General features: G+C 42.3%; 1 protein-coding gene across 13 annotated transcripts in view; it reads right to left on the bottom strand.

The window, feature by feature from the left end:
• Window positions 1–25,429, bottom strand: part of AGBL2 (AGBL carboxypeptidase 2) — a 74,002-nt gene continuing 48,573 nt past the window's right edge. For 2 of the 13 annotated variants that reach the window (XM_043973355.1, XM_043973356.1), the window contains exons 15-22: window positions 18,016–18,135; window positions 17,172–17,267; window positions 14,385–14,528; window positions 13,284–13,356; window positions 8,304–8,519; window positions 4,596–4,638; window positions 2,895–2,978; window positions 1–1,110 (exon numbers count right to left, since the gene is read on the bottom strand). In XM_043973355.1, the coding sequence (XP_043829290.1) occupies window positions 978–1,110; window positions 2,895–2,978; window positions 4,596–4,638; window positions 8,304–8,519; window positions 13,284–13,356; window positions 14,385–14,528; window positions 17,172–17,267; window positions 18,016–18,135 (909 nt within the window). In that variant the 3' untranslated portion in view covers window positions 1–977. Of the gene's footprint in view, window positions 2,320–2,894; window positions 2,979–3,528; window positions 3,845–4,595; window positions 4,639–8,303; window positions 8,520–12,605; window positions 13,357–14,384; window positions 14,529–17,171; window positions 17,268–18,015; window positions 18,136–25,429 lie in introns of those variants that run through there. The other 11 variants (XM_043973357.1, XM_043973358.1, XM_043973359.1 and 8 more) reach the window with 11 other exon arrangements.

The following is a 25,429-nucleotide window of genomic DNA, read 5'->3' as shown; positions in this document are numbered from 1 at the left end:
TATTAAAGAAAAAGGGAGTACAGTTAGAGATGGCTCACTTCCCTAGAGAAACAACTGTAATTAAAGGAAAAATGCAGTGTGATAAGAAAAATACATTTCCTGAACAGAGAGGAAAACAGTGTTTGTCAAAAACACAAAATGATGGACTGTCAAAGGAAAATGACTTCCTTGGTCATCTTTAATAACAGTTGTAGGAATTGGGTTGGCCTGGGAATAAAGAGGACAGGTTAATATAGAGTCAATTTATTTTGACATCATATTCTACTTTCAAATGATCCTTTTGTTTGCTTGGTTGGAAAAATGAAGTTCTTTATGAAAGTACTTGAAAAAAGTCCTATGCCCCACACCCTTACTTTAGGGGGAATGACACAAACACTGGTGATGAGAATGTTATGAAAGATACGTGAGGAAAAAACAAAAAGCAAAACATCTCAAAATACCACACTGACATTTTTTTGGATCAAGACCAAAGATTCCTGTAGAGAAGTGTTTTCCCCATCCTGCCTTCTCCACCTTGAATTCGAGGTTTTCAAAAACATTCCAATGTTAGGGGAAGATTACAAAATGGATCCTTTTTGTTTTATGTTAGCCCAAACCTGGTATCAAGTGAGAGAAGTTTTCAAGCAAGCTTTCGTTTCAACTTTGTCCAACCAGCAGTTCGAGTGACATTTGCCTTGCTTTCTCAATCCTTCACAACTTGCCTTCTGAGTGTTCGGATCTTGTGAACTGAAGCTTTTCCTCCAGAGGACATCCTTCTGCCAAGCTGTCAGTAATAGAGTCTTACTTCTGAGAAGTTACACAGAACCTTCCAGTAATACAGAGTCTTACTTCTAAGAAGTCAATGTTTTTCAAGGAATTTATTGTCCTTTTGAGGGGTTTGGGTTTTTTTTTTTGATATCACTGAAGATTTGAAGCCATATTTTCTGTTTGCATTGTTTCCTCCTTTCTCCAAGTAGACTGTGCCGATGTCTCTTAGGCTAGGCCTTGCAGAAGTTTCCATTTTTTTCTCTTTCCCTTTTTACAGGATTCTGAGGGATCTTAGGGGTCAGAGAGAAAGTTTTACCCAGCATCGTGGACATAGAAGTTACTTTTGGAATCCAGCACAGGGACCTGATAGAAAGGCACAAATAATTGTCCTTCAGCCTCATTCCTCATTGCCACTGTAGCTGCCCCATCTCCCATATAATACGAGGCCCCTTCCAAAGCTGCCTTTCAGGGGGGTGGGGGTAGGGGTGAGGATGGGGAGGGCTTTATCTTGATTGACGAGCAAAAGCTAACCTTCATACTTGCAGCCACAAGTATTTTTAAGGCCATATAAGGCTTCCCTTTTCCTCCTTTCCTAGTTCACAGACTGCTCTTGGAAACCTCAAAGGCTAACCTGATTTGGGCGTGTTAACTGTCTTTGTCACCTGGACACAATTTTATCAGAACATTTAGAACTAGAAGGAGTCTTAGAATTGACCTAGCCCAACCCCCTCATTTTCTAGATTAATAAATTGTGACCCAATGAGGTAAAGTAGTAGAGTATTATCAGAGCCCAGATCCCCTAAGTGCAAATTCACTGCTCTTTCCATTGGACTATGCAGTCTCATACGAAGTATCCATGTTTCTCAAGAGATCCTGCCTGATGGGAACATTTCAGCAGATTTCTAAAGTCCCCAGATAAGATTAGGACAGAAACAAAAATGACCTCTGCTAAGGAAGAGCCCTACGTGGTGCACAAATCAGGTTTTCATAATGTGAAATTCACATTGGCCAATTGAAAAAATGTGTTCAAGTCAGTGCTCACCTTCTTGTCAGGATCTACTTTTTAACTGTTCCTAAAGTCCTGTGGCTAAGTGTGAGAGTGCTAAACAGAGCACAGAAAGGAATGCTGCTACTGACTATTCCCTGCTTGGATTCTTAAAATGAAGATGAATGGGGGTAGGGCAGGGAGGGGAGGGGCAAGGAGGGTGGTTCCAGTAGCCAGCTGAGAGTGGTAAGAACCTGGCCAATATCAATCAACCCACTGATAATGCCTTAATTATTGAGCTGACCATATGAAACAGCCAACTGTTGGGCATTACTGGTGACTAGTGGACTGAGCAATACGACATCATACAACTGGACAGAAGGGATAAGCTACTGGAAAAGGGATGAATCACTTATTACTGAGAGCCTTTGGATGGCACACAATCCCAACCATGGATGTGTAGCGTCAATCTCCAGGAAAAGGACAAATCTCCATGGTGTAACTAAGGCAGTCATCTGGATAAAAAGTGTCTCTTGTCCCCAAGCCTGTGTTGTAACCCTTTCAGTGGAAGTAGCATGGAGGCTGGGCTGTAAGAAGAGAAGGTTGGGGTTAGGGTTCAAATCATACTTGGATAGTTCATTTCCCCTTATCCAGAACCCTGAGGTTTGGGGCAGCACTGCCAGCTAGATGGGGGGAAGGGGAGATGACCATGCCCTCTAAATCGAAGACAATGAAAGTATAGGACTCAGGAAGATAATGGAGGGATCTCTCAGGAACTGGTTTTGTTACCTGGTGCAACAAAAGCCCTTCAAGGCCTTTGGTACTGAATGGGGTTACTTTAAATTAGAAAGGAACCTAAGGTAAAAGTGACTAATAGCTATGAAAAAAAGCTTCTTGGAGGAAAATTTCAGATATGACAAAATACTCTTTTCTTCAATAACTCATATCAATAGAGGGTTAATTTTCTTGAAATGATCAAGGATTTTGAAGCATAGGAGACATTTCAATTTAATACTTGAACACATTAAAGGATGTAGGTTTAAGATGACAGACATATATATTAGTATCATGCTGAGTACACTAATATTTCGACATAGTCCAAATCAGAAAAGGTTTCTGGAATAAAGTCATTACCACAGAACCAATGAGAGTTAACACTCACTTTGTTGTTATATTCTTAAACTCCAGGACCCAGGTGCTCCATGAGCCTGGTTTTCCATCTCTGTTACTGGAAGATAAAGGCTTCCTACAGCAAATTAAAAAAAAAAAAAGGTGGGGGGGAACTTCTAAAGGACTGGTCTCTCCCACTGGAAACAAATGTTATGGGTCCACTTGGTATAGACTATGCAGAGGGGAACAACAAAGATTCTTATTCCCATTTACTGTTGAGAAAACTGAAGCACTTAGAGGGAAAATGACTTGTTTAGTATAGGAGCCCAGACTTGAAGTTACCCCCATTGCCTTTTTGCTTGGGGTACATACCCTCACAATGTTTTAGATGGAATAATTCTCTATGTACACAAGGCTTTGGAGAATGATAATAACTATTCTCAAATCACACAGACTCCTGGGTTCTTGATTCCAGAGTTGAGTGAATTTGAGTAGCAAGCCCCAGGAGAGGGAAAAGCCTTTCAAACACAGGTTCTAAAAAATCTGGAAACAAAGTCATCACAAAATAACTATAATTTATTGGCTGTCTCATACAGAAAATAGTAAACTCTTCTCCCACAACCCACCACCCCAGGACAGAAATATATATATATATATATATATATATTTTTTTTTTTAAACACATTTTACTCAATTGCCAGTAATTTAATTTGCCTCACTGGGATTTCTGGCTTCATTTTTTCTTCCTGTCTATTTGTGACTAGGAATATTCTAACATGGTAATAATGCCTGATTCTGCAAGTACTATCTCCCTCCTGCCACACATAAACATTTTCATGAACCACCATTCAGTTTCCTGTCATCTTTGTTAAGTCTCTGGTTAGCATCACATGTTCAGCATCACAAGCTCAGCTCAGATGGTGCCCACTGTGGTTTTTCCCTGTCTCACACGGATGATATTTGCATTACTGGATCATGCAGGAAAATCCCGAGGCTTGGATGCTGTGGGTTGCAATCCAGTATAATGATTATTAACCAGTAGAGATAGTAATTAGTACCCAGTATATCAACATAGATTTTGTAGTCTCATTCTTTCTTTCTTTCTTTCTTTTTTTTTTTTTTGGTGAGGCAATTGGAGTTAAGTGACTTGCCCAGGGTCACACAGCTAGTAAGTGTTAAGTATCTGAGGTCGCATTTGAACTCAGGTCCTCCTGAATCCAGGGCCACTGCTCTATCCACTGCGCCACCTAGCTGCCCCCAGATTTTGTAGTCTCATAAAAGGATATTGTTAAATAATGGTGGTAACTGATCACTTGTCTTCTACATAATACTTCATACTTTAATAGCACTTTCACGTACATCATTGAAAGTGACCCTCCTAAGCACCATGGGAGGCAGGGAGGGAGGGCATTCTCCTCCTCCTCTCACAGGTAAGGAAGCTAAAAACTAGTCGGCACAGCTACTTTGCAGTAGGGGTGTGTGTGACTGGAGTCTTTGTCTCCTGCCATAGCGCTCTTTCCACTGTGTCACTGGTGTTAATCTTGCACACATTTGGGTTAAGATCAAGAGCAATATTTGGAATATTTTTTCACCTGACCAGAAGCTAAATCACACTAACTCTCTGGGAGCTAGCATAGGGTCACACACATGGTAGACTCTGTTAAATGGAAGGAAGTAGGATAATTAGGCTATCCATGGGCAGTATTACTACTAGGGAATGCAAGTTTAATTTTCTCACATATCTCTGTAGTACCTGGATGTTATAGTAGATGAACCTTGTGATGGTATCCACTTGCCTGCATGGAGTTGAAGAGAGGAGACAGACTTAATTAACATGGAGAAACAACCCAAAACTTTGCATTGCCTCTTCTATAAAATACAGTGCACCATATGCTCCCAGTATAGTCCTTCAGACTATACTTGTGATGGGTGAGAAATTAAGATTCTTCTAATGATGAACATCATAATAGGTTGAAAGAAAAATATTTTATCCATAGACCTTTTTGAGACCATTCCAAAAGCGACATTTACTCCTTGCCATAGCACTTAATATACCGTGCTAGACATACAGTAGATGTTCAATATTTGTTTCATTCACTGAACAACCATTTATTATTCGCCTGCTATATGCAGAGCAGTATGCTAGGAACTGGTTGGGGGAATGAGGGGAGAAAGAATAAAATTATAATTAATAGTTGCTATCCCCAGGGAGGTTACAATGAATCTCATCCTAGGACTCTTGTCACTTTTTACATTATAGTTATTTAAATATTCAGGTTTTTGGCTTGATTATCAACAAGGTTCATACATCTTCACATTCCACCTTAGTGTATGGAGGGGAGAATTGAGCGCATTAATAATTTAGTATCACAGAACCATTTTATTTCCTAAATTTGTAGGGAGAACTGACAAACCAGTATCTTCCAATGGGTGCCCAATTATAATGAGGTACGGGCCCTAGTGAAGAATGTTAATATATCTCTGACACAAATACCCTTAGTAATACTAGGCACTGACACAGTACAGGGTTGGAGGAGGAGGAGAAAGATGCTTTTAAACTGGTATAATACCTATAATAAGTCCTATCTTCTCCAAGTTTGTTGTTTGTTTTTTGTTTTTTTTGGTGAGGCAATTGGGGTTAAGTGACTTGTCCAGGGTCACACAGCTAGTAAGTGTCAAGTGTCTGATCCCAGACTTGAACTCAGGTCCTCCTGAATCCAGGGCCAGTGCTCCATCCACTGCGCCCCCTACCTGCCCCTCCAAGAATTCTTGAAAGCTCTCTTTACTATGACAAACCATGGTTATCAATGGATTTAGAGCTGGCAGGAGCTTTAGAGATCTTATCCAACCCCTCATTTTAGAGATGAGGAAACATCTAGAAAAGTGAAGTGACTTTCCTTTGGTCACACGATTAGGAAGTAAGTAGAGGTGGAATTAAAACTCAGGCCTTTTCCTGCTCTGAAGGCCTATAGCACTAATGGTGACTATTTCCATGTAGTAGCCCCTCTCCCAATTATATATGAAAGGTCAAAATGATATTTCCTTTCACTGTAGTTATCTTGTACTGACATGTAAAAATAAGGCTATTTGTGAATACTACTTTAGAATTAGCCTGAAATCAACCTATAGGAGACAGTACATACACTAATGCTAAAGCCTGGGGCTGAGATGATTCAGGGCATTAAGTATGAACCAGCCAAGAGGTGACTAAAATAAGCCAGAGAAAAAGAAATGAGGTTATTAGCATTAGCATTTTTAGCCAAGGGAACTAGAAAGTAACTTGACTTAGCCAATATAAACTGACAGAACATGACCTAACTTGTGGGTCTGGAAAAGCGATTTCCTGTCAGAGAAGGCAGAGATTAAGATGCAGCCAGGCCAGATGGCTGTGGAGAAAATTATTTTGACCTGAACTTGGGAGTTTACGCAGAAAGGACTTCATTTTCCTTAAGAACCAAGAGTAGAAATTTTGAGAGAAGACAAGACTCAGTGTTAAGCACTGCATCAGCCTGGACACAATTGTTCTGTGTGAGTTGTCTATCTAGTTTTGTTTGCTTTTTATCTCAAAAACCCCATACTGTAGTGGTCTGTGCATGACAGACACTGGAGAATACAAGGTTCTGAGGGGTATGACACCGCCACCCAATCCCAGGCTCTGAAGAGTCATGAAAGATCTCTACTCTTGTAGACATCGGTTTAGCCTACCTAGTATTTTCCAAACCAATAGGCGATGTTCCACATGCTATGGCAAGGAGTTCATAAAAAAAAGATGCCAGTCCATTTCCCTTCTAAAATAGTAAATATGCAACTAGGGGTCTGTCTCAAAGGAGGCCGAGGAGGAGGGGTCCTGGGCCTGCTGTACAAGACTGGGTACGCAGGAAAAGAGAGGCAAGAAGGAGAAAGGAGCTCTAGGACAGCAAGCAGGGCCGGAGTGGGCTGATGTGCTGAGTGGTAAAGGAGATAGCCAGAGCAGACCAGAGCCGGGGCTGTGGATACGCATGCGTCCTGGCCAGCCAAGCCTGGCTGGGCGGGGGAATAGGAAAGAGGAGCTGGAGGGAGGCAGACTAGGGACTTGGGTCCTAAGCTCCTCTTCGTGTCCTCCCGCCAAACAGCCAGTGCTGCTTCTACCTTCACTTCAGGGTCACTTTGCAGAGAGGGAGATAATCCCCCCCTGTGCTGTGGGAGGTTCTGCTTCACTTCTGCTTTTCCCTTTAACCCGACCCTCTGTCCTCTCTCTCCTGACAAATGGGAGGGATCCCTGACAAGATGAGGGCAGCGAAGGAGCTATATGTTTGTTGCTTTCTTTCCCTCCTTCCTAGTCACACTCCCCACAAACTTCATTTAGAAAGGATTCCCCCACTCTGACCAGGGTGGAAACAAAGCAGGTATGGTCTACAGGCCCAAACAGCCTAAGCTGGAAATGAATCCTTTTTCTTTCAGTTACACTGGCTAGAAATGCCTTGTTTCCAAAAAACATCAGGTGCCTTGGTTAAGAACATTCTATTTCTCAAAATAGATAAGAATCAGCGTGTCAAGGGCAACCTATATATATATACCCTTTCCCCCCAATATTTATTTTTTTTTGGGGGGGGGCGAGGCAGTTGGGGTTAAGTGATTTGCCCAAGGTCACACAGTTAGTAAGTGTTAAGTGTCCGAGGCCAGATTTGAACTCAGGTCCTCCTGACTCCAGGGCTGGTGCTCTATTCACTGTACCACCTAGCTGCCCTTCCCCCCAATATTTTTAAGAGCAGACAATACAGTTCAAACTCAAATGTTTTATGTGACTAAATGACTTTGAGAAACACTGACCTAGTCTAACAGTCTCACAGGTTACACAGCCATTCAGGGCCAGCAATGATCCTTATACGAGTCAGACAGAAGAGGGCCATCCGAAGCTTAGCTTTAGAGGTGGAAAGATCCCTAAAGGCTGTCTAGTCCCACTGGGGCTCAGACTGCTGAAGCAACTTGTCCATGGGCACACAGCCACTTAATGGGTGCAGCACAACAAGAACCCAGCTCTTTCTGAGTCCCTGTTCCAAGAGCCAATTCATCTATCCTTCCACCGCTGCTGCCTCTGGAGGGGCAAAGCCTGCAGATCATCATCTAAAGAGATTCCTTAACTGGCGACTCTGGACAAGCCCCCTTTCAGCACTGGTCCTCTCTGGGGGTAGGTATCTTGTTCCTCCCTGTCCTTGTCACTTGTGGGGGGTTCAGTCTTGGGAAAGGACTCCTGGTGTGTGTATGGGTGCTTAGATACCGACAACAGTTCCATACTGACAACTTTGTGTTATTTAGAGTGTGAGCGAGCTGCCGGAGGCAACTGAGAGGTAAAGTAACTTACCTGAGGTCACACAGCTAGCAAATGCCAGGTCTCAGGCCAAAGCTTGCTGACTCCAAGATTGGCCCTCGGTCCACTACGCCATGAGCTCTCTCGTCCCTATCACGCATATGAAATAATTACCTTGCTGAATCAGACTACGTAAAGCGGCCTGTTTCTCACAGCCCTCTTGGCTCAGCTGTAGGTAGAGTGGAGGTGGATACTGTTTAATCACTATAGGAGTCTTGTTTCGTTCTGGAGGTACCGAGGTGATGAGTAAAGGCTGATGGTGGGTGAGGTCTTGCTGCATTAACAGACAGTTTTGGTACCTGCACATCTTTTCCTTCCATGGGTACACTGCTAAGAAACAAACAGAAATGTCACCTGTACCATTTACTGCTAATCTGGAACAAACCCCAGGGACATCGAGTTTGTCTTTGCAGTTCAGAGAATGGCCAGGTTGGTTTTGTTCTAAGACGCATCTCTCACACAAGGCCAACCTTTTGTGCACTGGAAACATATGTGTCCTTTGAGACAAGAAAACCATAATCTATGAGAGAAGCCTGGAAATTTCTCCCACAGCAATGCAAGAGCTTCCCAGGTTACAACTCCAACCAAAATCTGTGAGCAGACAGTTAAAGGCACTGTCACCTTTTTATGTTAGGCAAACTTCTTTGTTTGGTGTTTTGGTGTTTTTTTGTTTTGTTTTGGTGAGGCAATTGGGATTAAGTGACTTGCCCAGGGTCACACAGCTAGTAAGTGTCAAGTGTCTGAGGCTGGATTTGAACTCAGGTCCTCCTGAATCCAGGGCCGGTGCTCTATCCACTGCGCCACCTAGCTGCCCCAATAGGCAAACTTCTAACTGTTCCCTCCAAGAATATATCTGAATTGGAACACTAAATCTAAAGTTCCAGTCAAAAAGGTTTTCTTTTGTTATTACATTTGCTTTCATCGCTTCACACACACACACACACACACACACACACACAATTGGAGTTCACTCTAAAAAAATTATAATCATAACTTTTTGTTAAAAGCGAACTTAGGGCAGCTAGGTGGAGAAGCAGGTAAAGCACTGGCCTTGGATTCAGGAGGACCTGAGTTCAAATAGGGCCTCAGACACCTGACACTTACTAGCTGTGTGACCCTGGGCAAGTCACTTAACCCTCATTCCCCCCCCCCAAAAAAAGCAAATTTAAAGCAATATTATTAAGTACTGAATATAATGATGATATAGATGGAACAAGACATAAGGGTACAATTTAGAGCCTTTCATTCACACATGCATGCGTCCATTACTAAATAAAAACAAAGTCTAAGGTATAATTTGATCCTTTTCTCCCTCTGTGAACTTGGAGAAGTTCGTTAACTTCTCTAGCCCTCAGTTTTCTCATCAGTAAATGAGGAGACGCGATTAGAGCTGGGGCTCTTGACCCTTTCTTGTGTTATGGAGCTCTTAGGCAGTCTAATGAAGCCTATGGACTCCTCAGAATCGGGTTTGTAAACACAAAATACAGAGGATTACAAAGGAAAACAATTATATTGAAACAGAGTTATTGAAATAGGAAGAAAACAAGTCAATGGACCCCAAGTTAAAAAGCCTTAGACTAGATAATCCCCGAGGTTACCTTCTAGCTCTAAATTTTGTGATTCTATCCATCTTAACCTTTATCTAGTCAGTCTTACCCCTACACTTGCTTAGAATACTCTTCTCGGGGCAGCTAGGTGGCGCAGTGGATAGAGCACTGGCCCTGGAGTCAGGAGTACCTGAGTTCAAATCCAGCCTCAGACACTTAACCCTTACTAGCTGTTTGACCCTGGGCAAGTCACTTAACCCCAACTGCCTCACTAATAAATAAATAAATAAATTTTTAAAAAGATACTCTTCTCGGCTTTAGAGGCGCTAGGGGGCGCCACATTGCATAGAGTACTGGGCCTAGAATGAGGATGCTCTGAGTTCAAATCCAGATTCCGACACTAGCTGTGTGACCCTAGGCAAATCACCTACCCTCTGTTTGATTCAGTTTCCTCAGCCGTGAAGATCAAATGTTCAGTACAGCCTCTGGCTAGATAAATGCTTATTCCCTTCCCTTATTTATTGAATTCTTAATATAGAACTGAAAGCTTGTATGTTTAGTTTACCCTCAACATTCAGGCTCTTAGAAGTCAGACTATTCACATGCTGCTTTCCAGGACTGATGTGTTAGGGTTAATGAGACATAGGCCCTTTTTTTTCAGCTTCTATTTGAGTAAATGAGATTTTCTGACTAATAATAATGATAATGAAAGTGTTGTTGTTGTTGAGTTGTTTCTTTTGTGGCTGACTTTCTGTGACCCCATTTGGGATTTTCTTGGCAAAGATTCTGGAGTGGTTTGCCATTTCCTTTTCCAGCTCATTTTACAGATGAGGAAATTGAGTTAAGCAACTTGCCCAAGGTCACATAGCTAGTAAATGTCTGGGGCCGAATTTGAACTCAGGTCTTCCTGACTTTAGGCCCAGCACTCTGCACTGTGGTGATCCCTACCAGCTTCTCTAAAGCAGAGAAGAGTATTCTAATCAAGCGTTGGGATAAGACTAGCTAGATGAAGGTCAAGATGGTTAGAATCACAAACTTTAGAGTTAGAAGGTAACCTGGGGGCAGCATCTAGCATTCCCTCCAACGTGCCATATAACAGCCCTCAACAACAACAACAAAGAATTCTGGACCAATAATAAATAATAATGGCTTAAAAACCAGTTATTTACTATGAGAAATGTCAGGAAAAAAACAATGAAAATATGTAGTGTATTACAATAGGCTGAGAAAATGTTAGCAGCTATTGAATATCTAGAAAGATATGACCTGGTAGCTAGACTTAGGACATCAGAAGCTCATCAGCTTTCTTAAACTAAGAGATGACAAATACTAGCCCCAAATTACCTTTGAAAACTCAATAAAGGAACCACATTAGAGCAGCATTACTGGCAAAACGGTTTCTCATAGCTGCCCAGACATAATGTTGACCCATAAAAATTAAGAACAATGTTTTTTAATGGATGTTTTGCCATACCAAGTACTCAGTCTTCAAACAATGTGGATTGAAAAGTCTCAAAATATAGAGATCTTCTGGGAGAAAGCAAAACCATGTTGGAATAGGATGAAGTACATATCTTTGGTATCTTGGAGACTACTAGAACTGTCTCCAAGATCTTTCAGGGAGCCTACAGAAGAGGATTTTACCTCCCAATACTTTTGGGGGGCGGGACGTGACAATGAGGGTTAAGTGACTTGCCCAGGGTCACACAGCTAGTAAGTGTCAAGTATCTGAGGCTGGATTTGAACTCAGGTCCTCCTGAATCCAGGGCCGGTGCTTTATCCACTGCACCACCTAGCTGCCCCCCTCCCAATACTTTTATGCAATTAGGAAAATCATTTTACCCACCCTCACTCTAGTCTGTTCACTGAGCAGTAGGCATCAAAGAATAACATCACTTGTCCTATGGCCATTTCTATCTAAACTCCATTGAATGAGATTAAAATAATAATAATAATAATAATAGTTCTTTCTGTAGCCAAAATACAAAGAAAAAGATGGCGGTCTTAGAGGATGCCCCTTTCTAGGGCATGTTCTCTTATGGCTCTTTTTGCCTTATCACAAGGAATCCAATTTGTCCTTTTTAATGAAGAGTGAAACAGGTGGCACCTTCCCTGGTGTGGCTCATCGTGGCCATCCAATGATCCTTCAGCAACTCTAGCCCAGATTCCTTTCCAAAGTGCTTTAGGCCTAGTAGAATCATGGAGCAAGGAGTCTCGCAGGCCACTGCTGCTGCTCCGGCAGTGGTGGGGGCTCTCCATCCTTTGTGCCAAGAGCTGAAGGTCTCTTCCAGTGTTTGGAAGGCCACCCACCTCTAACCAGTGGGGAAGTGGTAGGGAGGGGTGGGGCAGAGAGGAGAGAGAGAGAGAAAGAAAAGAAGAGAAAGGAAGGGAAGAAAAAAGAAGAGGAAAGAAAAGGAGAGGAGTGAGAGAGAAGGAGAGGAGAGGAAAGGTGGGAGGGAGGGGGAGAGAGGGAGAGAGAGAGGGAGGGCAGGAGGAAAGGTGGGAGGGAGGGGGAGAGAGAGAGAGAGAGAGAGATTGAGCAAGAAGAATGAGAAGGAATTATATAATGCTCAATAGGTGTAGTAGGAAAACAAGGCAAACTAAATTTGGAGGAACGTGCATAGGTGGGTGATAATTTCTTACCCTGATTCTGGTGGTATTCTAACTCTGTATGATTATACTTGGAATACTTAAGAGGATATGCCCAAATGAAAGTAGTTTAATCTTTTCAATAGACGTACTATGCAATAGATAAAATACCAGCTTAAATAAATAGGAAATTACAAATATATGGTGTCAACAAACCAAAGACAACTACTAGGTAAGGGAATGAGTAAGCTGAACATAGAATTTTAATTGAGTCATAAAAGCAATTACATTATTTTCCAGCATAACAGAGGCAAGGTTCAAATTTGAATAGCATATGAGTTGCCTACTCTATCTAGAGGTCTACCTTGCTTTAAGCAAAGCTGTGCAGGATAACCTGATCTAGGAAAAAGAGGAACTCAGGAAGTGGGGTAATTATTAACTAGATAGGAGGATTCACCACAGGATTCTTTAAATAGCATACTTTCTAAATACATATGGCTTGATACACACAAACTGGATTTACACACTATTTTTAGGGAACACTTTATTACATAAAGCGAGGTAGACTTCTATTGGAGTTCAGTAAACATGTATTTCAATTCCCAAGAAGGAAATTTTTATGTACATCATGATCACATTTAGTTTGATGGAAAATAATCCATAAGCTATGATCTTAGGTAACATACAGATGGATTAAAAACAAAATGTAAAACAAGTGCATGATCCATACAGAATTGAGTCCACTGTAATACACGAGCATCATTCCTCCCAGGTTACATAATGTATCCAAAGACAAACCGATATATCTAGCAGGAAGCACCCATGGGCTGTTATTTGTGCCGCAAAACATCAGAATCCTGCGGGTATATGTGTATGTGAAAGGAAGTCTGGGACAGAGAGAAGACTTGATGGGTCTTGTTTGCAGGGTATCTGCCCTTACACCTCATTGGCTTCATACCTGAAGTTACCTCGTGACTGCTGCTTGGGCCCTTCCTCCGAGGGTCTGGGATTTTAAAACCTGGCTTCTTGCTCTGTATAAACAAAAGATTGAAAATTGAATTCATTCTATACTGAGGCCCCTCCTTGTCTTACAGGCTCCAGTCAGGCGCTGTCTGCCCCATTTCGTCCCTGACTCTTTTCCCCCCTGGCTGAAAGTGAGCTTTCCTTCCCAGATTCCCTTTAGCACTGACTGAACTCTTTCCCAAGATCCCTTGCTCTCCTTTGAATCACAGGTGTCCATGTTCTTACTGGTCTCATTAGACTGTGAATTCCTGGAAAGCAGAGCCTGTGTCTGCCTTTGGATCCCCGGAGCCTAGCACAGTAGGTTCTTAACTGATGACTGCTCAATTAAACTCACATAAATGGAGCAACTTCTAATGTCACACCTAGGGCTGGGAAGGGCTAACATCTAGTAACTGAGAAGTATTTGTATTTCTTTCAAGTATCTACTATTCAATATACTTGATAACATGTCTTAAGCCTTATGATTCCCCAATGAAAGACACATCAGGCGTTGGTCATTGGACCCTTCCATAGGTAAATGGAAAATCCTGGGTAGAATGTCATTCACAAGAACCAGAGAAGCCAGGCCTGAGATTCCCCTAAAATTAGCTACAAAAATGACAACAAAGAAGAAGAGAGGACAAATTTTCACCTATGTGAGGCAATTGGGATTAAATGACTTGCCCAGGGTCACACAGCTATTAAGTGTTAAGTGGCTGAGGGCAGATTTGAACTCAGGTCCTCCTGACTCCAGGGTCGGTGCTCTATCCACTACACCACCTAGCTGCCCCAGATGCAATCATTTAAAGATCCAAATATTTCTTATGGCACCACAGTAACCAAGAACACAAGAGGAAAACCAATGAGACAAAGACAACATTTTTTTTTAAGTGAGGCAATTGGGGTTAAGTGACTTGCCTAGGGTCACACAGCTAGTAAGTGTGAAGTGTCTGAGGTCTGATTTGAACTCAGGTACTCCTGACTCCAGGGCCGGTGCTCTATCCACTGTGCCACCTAGCTGCCCCTTCAAAGACAACATTTTTGCAACAGCACGAACCCATTCTGTAGCTCGTCGGTCCACTGAGGTGTTGCTGGCATTCACAGAGTCCTTTAAAGTTTGCACCATGCATAATTTACTGGGCCTCCCAACATCTGACCTTTCCACGCAGCGCTGGAGGGAAGTGCTGTGGTTTTTATCATCCTGTGGGAAGCAGTGTGTTGTGGTGGAAGAAAGGCGACATTTGGAGTCAGAGGATTTGGGTTAAAATCCTAGCAAGTATTACCTAGTATGACCTTGGACAAGTCACTTAACTTTTCTTCAGTGAAATTTTCTTCAGCTTCATCAAATGCAAAATAAGAAGGCTGGACTAGATGTCCTCAAAGACCCCTTCCATTTCTATGGGCTTGTGATTCCCCCTTTTACAGGTGAGGAAACAGGCTGGGAGCTATTAAGTGACTTTCCACAGCTAGTCAATGTCAGCAGTGGGATTTAAACCCAGGTCTCTGCTGGTTCCAGGTCCATTATTTTCCCTGCTCTACCACGCTCACCTCTAAGGAAGTGGGCCATTTCATAGCCTAATTTTGGGCAATACTTCAAGAATTTCGCTAATGACAAAGAGCAGACAGAACCCCTCTGTCTCTTTTTTGTTTGTTTCTGTTTTGCTGGGCAATGAGGGTTAAGTGACTTGCCCAGGGTCACACAGCTAGTAAGTGTCAAGTCTGATTTGAACTCAGGTCCTCCTGAATACAAGGCCAGCGCTTTTAGCCACTGTGCCACCTAGCTGACCCCACCTCTGTCTCTTTATAAACCATCTTCATGGGTTACTGTGGGCTTCCCCCGCCCCAATCTGTTCCCTCCTGGCCAGCTTTCTGGTGATGTGCCTTCCCATACTTAGGAAGACTGATCTTTGGATGGGTCATGGTCCAGTCCATTCTTGCTGCTCTAACCCAATCTTCTGCCACACAGCAGGGCTTACTAAGGCTTGTGCTTGGCTGACTTAGCCTTTGGAATCCCAGGCTCACTTCCTCAGCAGAAATTTTCAGAAGAAATCAGAGTAGGGCTGTTGTTAGTGTGTGTGTGTGTGTGTGTGTGTGTGTGTGTGTGTGTGTGTGAGAGAGAGAGAGAGAGAGAGAGAGAGAGAGAGAGAGAGAGAGAGAGAGAGAGAGAGAGAAGGACCATCCCCCCTGGGCTACATTATGAATAACATGGAATGCTAGGGTGTGAGTGCTGGAGCGGGTCAGAGACCTAGGCTTTGTCTTGCCTCTCTGACACTTAATGGGGACGACCGCATGACAAGCTACTGTCAATCAGTGCGATGGTGAGAACCTGCCTGTTGAATCTACTTAACAAAGTTCTTGTCAAGACTGAATAAGAAAACGTGTATCATCAATTTCAGGGCCTGGGAATTATCTGGTGCCCCTACTTCCTGCTTCCTACTGCCCCAGAGCACACTCCGAGGCTGGTTCCCTTCTCTGTCAGGTGGCCAGTGCTTAAGGAGTGCAAATCTATCTGACTGTAACATAATTTCTAACACACACCTAGCCCCCATTCCAAAATTTCCTTAAAAAGCCAAATGTAAACACATTTCGGCTTATCCATCTTTGGGGATAAAAGACGTGGGACTTTATCCTTAATCAGAGACATGACGAGCAATTTTGCTTGATTGAGGGGGGGCTGTTTCTTCCATTTAACTGCAGTGAAAAAAATGGTATCTAAAATAAAATAAATTACATGTTCCATTTAATCAAGTGTAATTAGCTTGAAAATACGGATGTGCCATTTAGAATGCAAATCAATCCTTTGCGATGATATAACATTGCAAAGAGGGTGAGATACAAAAACATGAGACCAGATGAGAGGTTCTCCAGGTGTTGTACATGGAGCCAGCCCGTCTGTCTTGGTCCCCTAAGGAGAAGGCAGCTTGGATTCTTGGAAAAGACTGCAATCTTGTTATGTTGCAGAGAGGAGGATTCAGCAAAGGATAGATCACCTTGGATTCTACTCAAGAAGGTCTAGTTACAACAGAAGTGAAAAAAATTAGCTATCCCTGTCCCTGGAAAAGAGACTTCCTTTCTTTGAGGTGGGGGGGAAGGAGGGGGGCAGAACTGTATTGATTAGTTTTGCTGAACTGTTTTTTTTTCTTCCTTTATTGCAAGGGAGGGCTGATAGGTTTGGGAGGAAAGGAGGATAAATATATAGAAATGAAGATGGGGCAGCTAGGTGGCACAGTGGATAAAGCACCAGCCCTGGATTCAGGAGGACCTGAGTTCAAATCCAGCCTCAGACACTTGACACTTACCAGCTGTGTGACCCTGGGCAAGTCACTTAACCTTCATTGCCCCATCCAAAGGGGAAAAAAAAAGAAATGAAGATGATGTGAAAAATAAATTATGAATAAGTTTCTTAAAAAAGAAAAAAGTAAAGGTAGCTACTAACTATAATGCCATGCCACAGATTCCCATGAACAGCATTCAAATGAGGTCCCAGTGTCTTATTGACCCATCTCTTGTTGCCCATACTTTTTTTTCCAGAATAAATTAATTTCCTGGCAGTCTTCCTTAGAAAGCAAACCAGTATTGTGTTTGGGACTGCCTCAGCTCTGCCCTTCCCTCGGTGGGGGATTCTGGGTAACTTCCTTTCTCCATCAGCGCCTGGGCCTTTTCCTGTGCCAAAGGAGCTACTGATGCTCACTCACACCCTGCCAGAGTGTGGTGAGGAAAGTGTTTAAAGCCCTAAAGATGTGGCTGAGATTCTCGGGAATTCTACCTGCTGGGGAGCTTTTCAAGGTGAACAGGTTTTGGGGTCTGCTGGTCTCATGGAGAAAAACTTGAACCCAAATCTTACCTCATTAAACTTTAAGTTCTCATTTTTCCCCCGAGTCTCTGGACCTTTGAAAAAGACGGGCTGTTTTTTCAGCATGGTGGTAAATTCTGTTTTTTCCTAGTACAATTGATTGGAAAGAGCACCTTTTTAATTAACCTAAAACACACACACAAATTCCTATCTCTGATATTTGAATCTCTGCAGTTTCGGTCATTGAAAAGTGAGATTTTTTAAAAAGGTGCAATGAGCCTTAGAGGCTCAGGCAAGGCTGTCTGGGCCTCAGTCTCCTGCACTTGTGGAAGGAAGACCTATGTTCCCCAGCCCCAGCCTTTATCAGAACAGTGTTCTTGGGGACCCGGACTGGAGCCAAAGGCCAAACTTGCCACACCCTGGGACCAACGCAGGCTGAAGTGAGGGAAGAAGTAAATCAAGGGGCTGTGGTGGAAATCTGATCTAGAGGTGCCAGGAGAATCCCCCAACCACGGCAGGGCTTCTGGGCCCAACAAAATCATCCCCAGAAGCCTATAGATGAGTTTGGATTCTACAACTGATTCTTTTTTTTTTTTTAAATACAAGGAAACCCCTTTATCCAAGTCAATGACAAAAAGCAGAAATTAGAGAAAGTATCTCTGTGAGAATAAGTACCAGACACTCCAGGTTGAAGGAACTCTCCCTCTGGGAATGATATAGCTGAGCTCAACTAAGAGAGGGAGTCTGGGATCTCACCTAAAGGGAAATTCCCTGCAGTCTCTGGCAGGTACAGCAAGTTGGGCATAGATCAGGACACGACTCTAGCCTGGAATTCCCTTTAGTACCCTTGCAACTAGGAAACTAGGTGGGAGCACCCACATTGTATTTTTCTTACTTGGCTGTCTTCTGTTAACTTAAACTCCTGAAGCAACTTGTTTTTCTGATGCATCTCATTTCTTTGCTTTCTGGTCTCCAGTGGTTTCTTTTTCTTCTTTGGTTTCTTCTTCTGTTCAAGCTACTCCAGAAAAGGAAAGAGAAACATCTTCAAACATTTACTGTCCCACAACTAAATGACATCTTCTGGGCATTACTTTCTGCTCAGGAGACTCATTCCAAGGGGGTATTGAATACCTTCTCCTTCCTCTCCACCACACCAACAGAAGAGACATCAAGGGGAGGTTAAGTAAACATTGTTCTGATGGTTTTGCTAACGCCTTTTCTCCTTAACAAAATGCAAATAGTTTATTTATGTGGTTTTGTTTCTCTTTTTTTAATTTGCTAAGTCTAAAGTTTATGTTTTTCTTGATTATAAACAGGAATTATCAACAAAAAACATTCAAATATACAAGGGAAATTTTTAAAAGGACTGAACATGAAACTAAACTTCATTATTTAGAGATTATTTAAAAAACAGTGTAATACTCAATTGGGCAGAGTAATCTCTCTAACCCTGCAGGAAAATAGGAGGGGAAGGGGATAAAGAGAGAGGGGCAAAAGAAGGAAGGGCAGAGTGGGGGAGGGGACAGACAGAAGCAAATCCCTTTTGAAGAGGGATAGGATGAAAGAAGATGGATAATAGAGTAAAAATCATGGGGAAGGGAATAGGATGGAAGGGAAACAGTTAACAATAGTAATCATGAAAAAGAGAAAAGGGGGGAAAATTGTACAAAAAATAGTTATAACAACTCTTTGTGGAGGCTAAGAATTGAGAATCAAGGGAATGTCCATCAATTGAGGAATGAGGGAAGAAGCTGTGGTATATGATTGTGGTGGAATGGTCTTGTGCTATAGGAGATGACAAACAGGATGATCCCAGAAAAACCTGGAAAGACTAATGAACATCGATGTATGGTAAAGTGAGCAGAGCTGGGAGGACATTGTGCATAGTGACAGCAGTATTGTTCAGTGAGCAATTGTGAATGACTGAACTACTCTCAGCAGTGCAATGATCCAAGACGATCCCAAGGGACTAATGAGGAAGCTTACTATGCACCCCCATAGAAAGAACTGATGAAAAGAGCACTTGTGGATTGTACATATATAACCTGGTTGCAGTCTTGTGGAGTGGGGAGGAAAGGGAGGGAGAAAAATTTGGAACTCTAAATCTTATGAAAATGAATGGGAACTCTTGACACGATCGCTCCAAAAAAATCCAAAGAACACCATAGGAAAACGCCCGGAGCAGCAGAACTCACAGAAGAATGTGCTGAAATCATCTTCTAACCAAGAACAGCTTGGAAGGTCAGAAGGCGGGAGCTGCTGTGCTGATACAGGAGTCAAGCCCAACTCCACAGTCACCCTGACACAGATCCAGTCCCAGGAAGGCCTCGCCAGAGAAGGAGACCCCCAGAGCCTCCGAATCAGCTGAAGGCCCAGTGTCGTCTAGAACTAAGCTCACAGTCTGGTGAGCCCTGGGCAGGGGGGAGACTACAGGGGTCTATGCTGGTGCTAAGGCAGAACTTGGATTTTACACCCCTGCTGAGAACCAGGAGGTAGGCTCGAGTAGCAGTGGCCCAGGTGGGGGAGGGGCACAGGCTCCTCGGAGCTGACAACCACAACACACAAAGCTGGTTGATTGGCAAGTTGGTCTGGGGTCATCTAGGACCAGGAAACAGGCCAGGTGAGTGAAGAACCTGATTCTCCTTAAATCATACCACCTGGAACTTCTTAAGCTTGGGATACTGCAGCCTGGAAACAGTGCCCCACTTTAAGGAGGTAAAAGTCTAGTAAAAGAAAGGCAAGATGAGACGACAGAGAAAGGTGAGGACCATAGAAAGTTTCTTCAGTAACAAGGAAGACCAAGGGGCCCCCTCAGAGGAAGATGTCAACATCAGGGCCCCTATAGCTAAAGCTTCCAAGAAAAATATGAATTGGTCTCAGGCCATAGAGGGGCTCAAAAAGGACTTTGAGGATAAAGTTAGAGAGGTAGAGGAAAAAATGGAAAGAGAAATAAGGGTGATGGAGGAAAGACATGAGAAAAAAGTCAACAGCTTTGAAAAGTCAAATTGGCCAAATGAATATGAATGTTAAAAACTACCCTTACATGTAACTGGAAAAAATAAATGTTTGTTGCTAAAAAACAAAAACAAGAAAAACAGTGTAATAAAATTAGTGTCAACTAATTTCTAAAATTGTTTTTTATAAACTTAACATTGAGCAGTAATAGAATTAAATTTGCCTAATAAATAAATGTACTTCAACATATAAAACGTAACGACTTAGTGCTTTACTCCAAGATTCTACCAGGATTCTTTGTACATTCTTTGTCATTTCTTTTTCTTCATTCAGGTCATTGTGAGTGTAGCCACACCATACTGATATAGAAATAAACTCTATGTTAATTAGGTCATATCTGTGCCTAGGCAGGCAAATGAGCTGCATGGCTAAAAGAATACATTAGTGGTCCTTATAGCATGTGAAATACAAGACTATTTTTTCCAGGTCCCTACAATATGGTGTGGCTATTCTGATGAGCTTCAGTAAATTTAGCAAAAAAAACCCTTTATCCCTGTATAATTTAATAAACAAGGTGGGGCAGTGGATGGAATGCTGGGCCTAGAGTCAGGAAGACCTGAATTCAAATGCAGCCTCAGACACTAGCTATGTGACCCTGGACAAGTCACTTAATCTCGTTTCCTCATCTGTTAAATGAGCAGGAGGAGGAAATGGCAAGCTAGTCCAGTATCTTTGCCAAAACACCAAAAGGGATCATAAAAGAGTTGGGCCAACTGAAAAATGACTAAACAACAAAAAAATGTAATTCCTGGGAAAATTCTAGAAGGTTTTATTAAAAGGATGGGTAGGGGCAGCTAGGCAGTACAGTGGATAAAGCACCAGCCCTGGATTCAGGAGGACCTGAATTCAAATCAAGCCTCAGATACTTGACACTTACTAGCTGTGTGACCCTGGGCAAGTCACTTAACCCTCATTGCCCTGGGGGGAAAAAGATGGGTAGTGAATCTCTAGAAAAAGACCCATGTCAGACTAAACTCATTTCTTTTTCTGAGAGTTAGTAGTCATAGAGGGTCTGCATGGTATGGTGAATGCTAGGATTCAGAGATGTCTTTGCAGTCAGGGAAACCTGTCAAGCCTTGACACTGACTGGCTTGGTAACCCTGGGAAAGTCATTTAACCAGTCAATGCCCTGGGCAACTTTCAGAGACAAAGTTACAGAGAAGCCTCCAACCTGGGTTGGAAGAGGGCAACTAGATCAACAAGTCAGAGGAAGCCTGTAGATAGAATTTACTGACATATTAACGCAGACTTTGAAAAAGTTTCTGATGCTTTTCTTGTCAATATGGAGAGATGTGGACCAGATGATAACATTGGTCAATTCAGAGCTAGTCAGTGGGAGTCATTAAAGGTTTGATACCAGTTTAGAAAAGGCCTCTGGTAGAGTGCCCGAGAGATCTGTGTTTGTCTGTGGGTAGATAACACAGTGAATTACAGAGTTGGAACCCAAAAAGATTGGCTAAAATGCTGGCTAAATCTGTTGTTTAGTCGTTCATTTGTGCCCAACTATTTGTGACCTCATGGAGCACAGAATCCCAGGCCCATCTATCCTTCTCTTTTTCTCAAGAGTCTGTCCAAGTTCATGTTTCTTGTTTCAATGACGTTATCCATCCATTTTAACCTCTGCTGTCTCCTTTTCCTTTTGCCTTCAATATTTCTCAACATCAGGGTCTTTTCCAGTGAATCCTGTCTTCTGATTATGTGGCCAAAGTATTGAAGCTATAGCTTCACCTTCTAGTGAATAGTCTGAATTAATTTCATTTATTTGATTTCCTTCATGTCCAAAAGACTCTGAAAAGTCTTCTCCAGCACGACAGTTCAAAAGCATTGATTCTTTGGCACTTAGTATTCTTTATAGTTCAACTCTCACAGCCATACGTTGCTATTAGAAAAATCATATCTTTGACTACTCGCCCTTTGTTGGCAAGGTGATGTCTTTGCTTTTTAGTCTGCTCTCCAAATTGACCATAGCTTTCCTTCCAAGGAGCAAACATCTTTTAATTTCATGGCTGCAGTTGCCATTTGCAGTGATCTTTGAGCCTAAGAATATAACATCTGACCCCACTTAAATTTCTTCTCCCTCTCTTTGCCAGGAAGTGCTGGGACCAGTTGCCAAGATCCTAATTTTTTTTTTTTTATGTTAAGCTATAAGATGGCTTTCACACTCTCCTCTTTCATCTTCATCAAGAGGCTTCTTAATTCCTTTTCACTTTCTGCCATCAGAGTGGAATCATCTGCATATCCAAGATTGCTGATAGTCTCCTGGCAACCTTGAGTATGGACTTTGTCCAGCCTGCCATTTCATGTTCTGTACTTGGCATCTAAGTTAAATAAGATACACTTGTAAGCCTTATTTATACATACAGACTCCTTTTCCAATCTTAAACCAATCAGCTGTTCCATGTTCAGTTCTAATTGTTGTTGCTTCTTCTTCTTCTTCTTCTTCTTCTTCTTCTTCTTCTTCTTCTTCTGCAGGGCAATGAGGGTTAAGTGACTTGCCCAGGGTCACACAGCTAGTAAGTGTCGTGTCTGAGGCCTGATTTGAAGTCAGGTCCTCCTGAATCCAGGACCACTGCTTTATCCACTGTGCCACCTAGCTGCCCCTCAGGTTGTTGCTTCTTGACCCGAATACAGGTTACTCAGGAGACAAGTAAGGTGATCTGGTACTCCCATCTTTTGTTGCAATCCACACAGTCAAAGGTTTTAGCAGACTCAATGAAACAGAAGTATATGTTTTTCTGGAACTCTGTCGCTTTCTCCATAATCCAGTGAATGTTGGTAATTTGGCCTCTAGTTCCTTTGTCTCTTCAAAAAACTAGCCTGCTCTTCTGATAATTCACAGTTCACATATTGCTGAAGCCTAGTTCACAGAATTTTAAGCATAACCTTGCTGACATATGAAATGAGTGCAACTGTTCAATAATTTGAACATTCTTTGGCATTTCTCTTTTGGGACATAAATGGATCTTTTCCAATCCAGTGCCCACTGTTGCGTTTCCCAAATTTGCTGGCATATTGAGTTCAGCACTTTAATAGCATCCTCTTTTAGGATTCTAAATAGCTCAGTTGGAATTCCATCACCTCCACTAGTTTTATTATTAGCAATGCTTCCCAAGGCCCACTTGACTTTGTTCTCTAGGATGTCTGGCTCTAGATCAGTAACCACAGCATCTGTGATGTTAACATCTTTCTCGTATAGTTCTTTTGTGTATCCTTGCCACCTCTTCTTAATTTCTTCTGCTTCTGTTAAGTCCCTACCATTTCTGTCTTTTAGCATGGCTATTTTTGCATGACACATTCCCTCAATATCTCTAATTTTCTCAAAGATATTTCTTGTCTTTCTCATTCAATTGTTTTCTTCTATTTCTTTGCATTGCTCATTTAAGAAAACCTTTTAATCTCTCCTTGCTATTCTCCAGAATTCTGCATTCACTTGATTATATCTTTCCCTTTCTCCTTTTCCATTTGCTTTCTTTCGTTCCTCAGCTATTTGTAAAGCCTCGTCACACAGCCATTTTGCTTTCTTGCTCTTCTTTTTCTTAGGAATTTTTTTGTTGCTGCCTCCTCCACAATATTGTGACATTGTCCACAGTTCTTCAAGCACTCTGTCTACCAGATCTAATCCCTTAAATCTATTCTTCATTTCCACTTCACATTCATAAGGGATGTTATTTAGGTCATTCCTATCTGGTCTGATGGTTTCCCCTACTTTATTCAATTTCAGTTTGAATTTTGCAGTAAGAAGCTCATGATCTGAACCACAGCCAGCTTCAGGTCTTGTTTTAACTGACTGTACAGAGCTTTTAACCACCTTTGGCGGAAAAGTATATAATCAATCTGATTTCTATATTGTCCATTCGGTGATGTCCATGTGTAGAGTTGCCTTTTGGGCTGCTGAAAAAGACTATTTGCTATGACCAGTGAATTAGCTTGACAGAATTCTTATTCAGCTTCATTTTGTACTCCAAAGCCAAACTTGCCTCTTATTCTAATTGTCTTTTTTTTTTTTTAAGTGAGGCAATTGGGGTTAAGTGATTTGCCCAGGGTCACACAGCTAGTAAGTGTTAAGTGTCTGAGGCTGTGGATTTGAACTCAGGTCCTCCTGACTCCAGGGCTGGCGTTCTATCCACTGTGCCACCTAGCTGCCCCCTCTAATTGTCTTTTAATTTCCTACTTTAGCATTCCAATCTCCTACAATGAATGTGACGTGTTTTGGGGTTGTATTTCTAGAAGATGTTGTAGGTCTTCATAGAACTGATCAGCTTTGGCCTCTTCAGCATCAGTGGTTGGAGCACAGACTTGTATTACTGTGATGCTGAAACATTTGCCTTGGATTCGAACAGATAACATTCTATCATTTTTGAGATTATCCCCAGTACTGCTTCCTCACCCTTTTATTGATTATAAGAGATTGAGACTTTTATTTTTATTGACTATTGAGATTGCATTTCTAGACACATTTTCTTCTAAGGAATTCTTGCCCACAGAAGTGTACGTAATGATCACCTGAATTAAAGTCACTTATTCTCATCCATTTAAGTTCACTGACACCTAAGGTGTCCATGTCTAGTCTTTCTATCTCCTGTTTGCCCACATCCCACTTCACTTGGCTCCCAGATCTTACATTCCAGGTTCCTGTATTGATCTTTACAGCATCAGACTTTCCTTTCATCACCAGAAGCATCTGCAGCTGAGCTTCCTTTCAGCTTCGGCCCAGCCGCTTCATTGGTACTGGAGCTACTTGTAGATAGATGCCCTCTGCTCTTCTCCGGTGGGATGTTGGACAGCTTTCAACCTGAGCGGCTCATCTTCCAGTGTCGTCTCTTTGATCATTTTAGTGCTGTCCATGGGGTTTCCTTGGCAAAGACACTGGAGTGGTTTGCCATTTCCTTCTCCAGGGGATCACCTTTCATCATCACTCTCCACTATGACCTTCCATCTTGGGTAACCCTGCATGGCACAGTTCATAGTTTCACTGAGCTACACACAAGCCCCTTCGATGTCACAGAGCAGTGATCCAGGAGGGGAGCCAAATCTAGATGAAATTTAGTCGTGCAGGTAGCAAAGGAAGCTAAAGCAATTCCATTTTGTCTGCACTTCCTCTATCTTGCCCCGATCCTGGTTTGTATAGCAACCCCATGCCCCTCCACTCTCTCTGTGCCCTTCCTGACTGCTAAAACAACAAGGACAGTCCTCTCTATTAAGCCAGGGTTACAAGAGATAGCCAACCTGAAGAAGAATCTTTTCTGTCACTGGCCCAGCAACAGGTCTGTCTGATCATGGGACAACACATACCC

This window comes from Dromiciops gliroides, chromosome 6, assembly GCF_019393635.1.
Source record: "Dromiciops gliroides isolate mDroGli1 chromosome 6, mDroGli1.pri, whole genome shotgun sequence".
In the NCBI taxonomy this organism is placed as follows: Eukaryota; Metazoa; Chordata; class Mammalia; order Microbiotheria; family Microbiotheriidae; genus Dromiciops; species Dromiciops gliroides.
This window is presented reverse-complemented; position numbering and strand designations above follow the sequence as displayed.